Here is a 2,041-nt window from a genome sequence, read left to right as displayed (position 1 = left end):
ACTCTGGATCCTACATTAAAAATGTAGAATAATATTAAAATGAAACCGACTAAAGAAGTATCTTACCCAAAAACATGCTACTCTGGATCCTACATTAAAAATGTAGAATAATATTAAAATGAAACCGACTAAAGAAGTATCTTACCCAAAAACATGCTACTCTGGATCCTACATTAAAAATGTAGAAGAATATTAAACTGAAACTGACTAAAGAAGTATCTTACCAAAACACACGCGATACCGACACCTACGCCCCCAATGATCAAGGCATGGTCTTTGACAAACATGTCAGTTTTATCGTAACAATCCTAATAAGAAAAATATTCAGATTTTAATATATCGATTTAAAAAAGTTTTGGACATTTCTAATTAAAACAAACTAATTTGAGTACAATCAGAGTTTTGTATATTTCTAATTAAAACAAACTAATTTGAGTACAATCACAGTGTTATACATTTCTAATTAAAACAAACTAATTTGATTACAATCAGAGTTTTGTATATTTCTAATTAAAACAAACTAATTTGACTACAAACAGAGCGTTGTACATTTCTGATTAAAACAAACTAATTTGACTACAAACAGAGCGTTGTACATTTCTGATTAAAACAAACTAATTTGACTACAAACAGAGCGTTGTACATTTCTGATTAAAACAAACTAATTTGAGTACAATCACAGTGTTGTACATTTCTAATTAAAACAAACTAATTTGATTACAATCAGAGTTTTTACTTTTCTAATTAAAACAAACTAATTTGAGTACAATCAGAGCTTTGTACATTTCTAATTAAAACAAACTAATTTGATTACAGTCAGAGTGTTGTACATTTCTGATTAAAACAAACTAATTTGAGTACAATCAGAGCTTTGTACATTTCTAATTAAAACAAACTAATTTGATTACAGTCAGAGTATTTTACATTTCTGATTAAAACAAACTAATTTGAGTACAATCAGTTTTGTACATTACTTGTACGTAGAATTTATCCAACATCGTGATTGCAGTGTGAAAGCTCACCTACAGTTGTCAAAATCCCCCTCATTGTAACTACCTCCATTATAAATAAATTAGGCCTAACTGAGATAAACCTGAATATGATGTCACCAAGGAACGTTTCTACTGGCTTTGTCTTTCAATCCTAACTAACATATTTACAGTATATATGTGAGAGAAACAATTACATACCACTTTTTGTTTTCAAATTTTTAATAATGCGGCTCTGCTTTTGTTTTATCAATAAACTTGATAGACTACAAACAACAATGAGAATTCTGCTGTGGCTAAAAATAGTGTTATGTCTCCGTTTGTTAATTACTTTTCCGAAACTTCGTTCCGACGAAACTTTAGCGACACAAGTCCTTACTTAATAAAACTGGTTTATTCTTTCCGAATACAACTTTACGATACACTTATTTTCAACAGTCGCGCTATAACAAACTATAGTTCACGTCTCACGAGCTCTACTTCAACAATATGTCTCTCTCTGACTGCAGTTCAATTACTCATTACCTACACACACATTGTCACGTCACGCCGTGAACATCTTATATATACCAGACCACCCCCAATCTAGCAAATGCTAGAGCACTCCCGAAGGAACAGGATAGTTCTAGAAACGTGGCGTGACACTAGTCACGTGACCTCGCTGACGCAACAATAGGTTCAAAAATTTATTGTGCAATTTGTTTTGAGGCAGTATTCATAGGTCGTTGTTTAATTGTTAATTTTATATTCGGTGAGACTTATTAATCTTCTACAATTAAACATCAAATATAACAGGTCCATCTTATCGCATCAGCGTAATTAAATATTAATTTCTTATTTGTTTTTGTTTGTTTTAAAGCATAAAGCTACAGCTGAGTAACAGGGTGCTAAACATGGAATATAACAGATCTTACCACTTTAGTGTAATTAAACATTAAATATAGCAGATATATCTTACTACAATAGCATAGTTAAAAGTTAAATATAACAGACCTATCTTACCACGTTAGCGTAATTAAACATGAAATATAGTACAGATATTTGATCACACT

At 30.9% G+C, this 2,041-nt stretch overlaps 1 protein-coding gene across 1 annotated transcript in view; it reads right to left on the bottom strand.

Moving 5' to 3' along the window:
• Positions 1 to 2,041, bottom strand: part of LOC106457414 (tetraspanin-9-like) — a 47,814-nt gene that overhangs the window by 1,098 nt on the left and 44,675 nt on the right. The window contains exon 6 of the mRNA XM_022383331.1: positions 225 to 308. Within this exon, the coding sequence (XP_022239039.1) occupies positions 225 to 308 (84 nt within the window). The remainder of the gene's footprint in view (positions 1 to 224; positions 309 to 2,041) is intronic.

The sequence above is a fragment of the Limulus polyphemus genome, unplaced genomic scaffold, assembly GCF_000517525.1.
Source record: "Limulus polyphemus unplaced genomic scaffold, Limulus_polyphemus-2.1.2 Scaffold327, whole genome shotgun sequence".
Lineage (NCBI taxonomy): Eukaryota > Metazoa > Arthropoda > Merostomata > Xiphosura > Limulidae > Limulus > Limulus polyphemus.
Note: the sequence above shows the minus strand (reverse complement) of the source record. Positions and strands in the feature narration are given on the sequence as shown.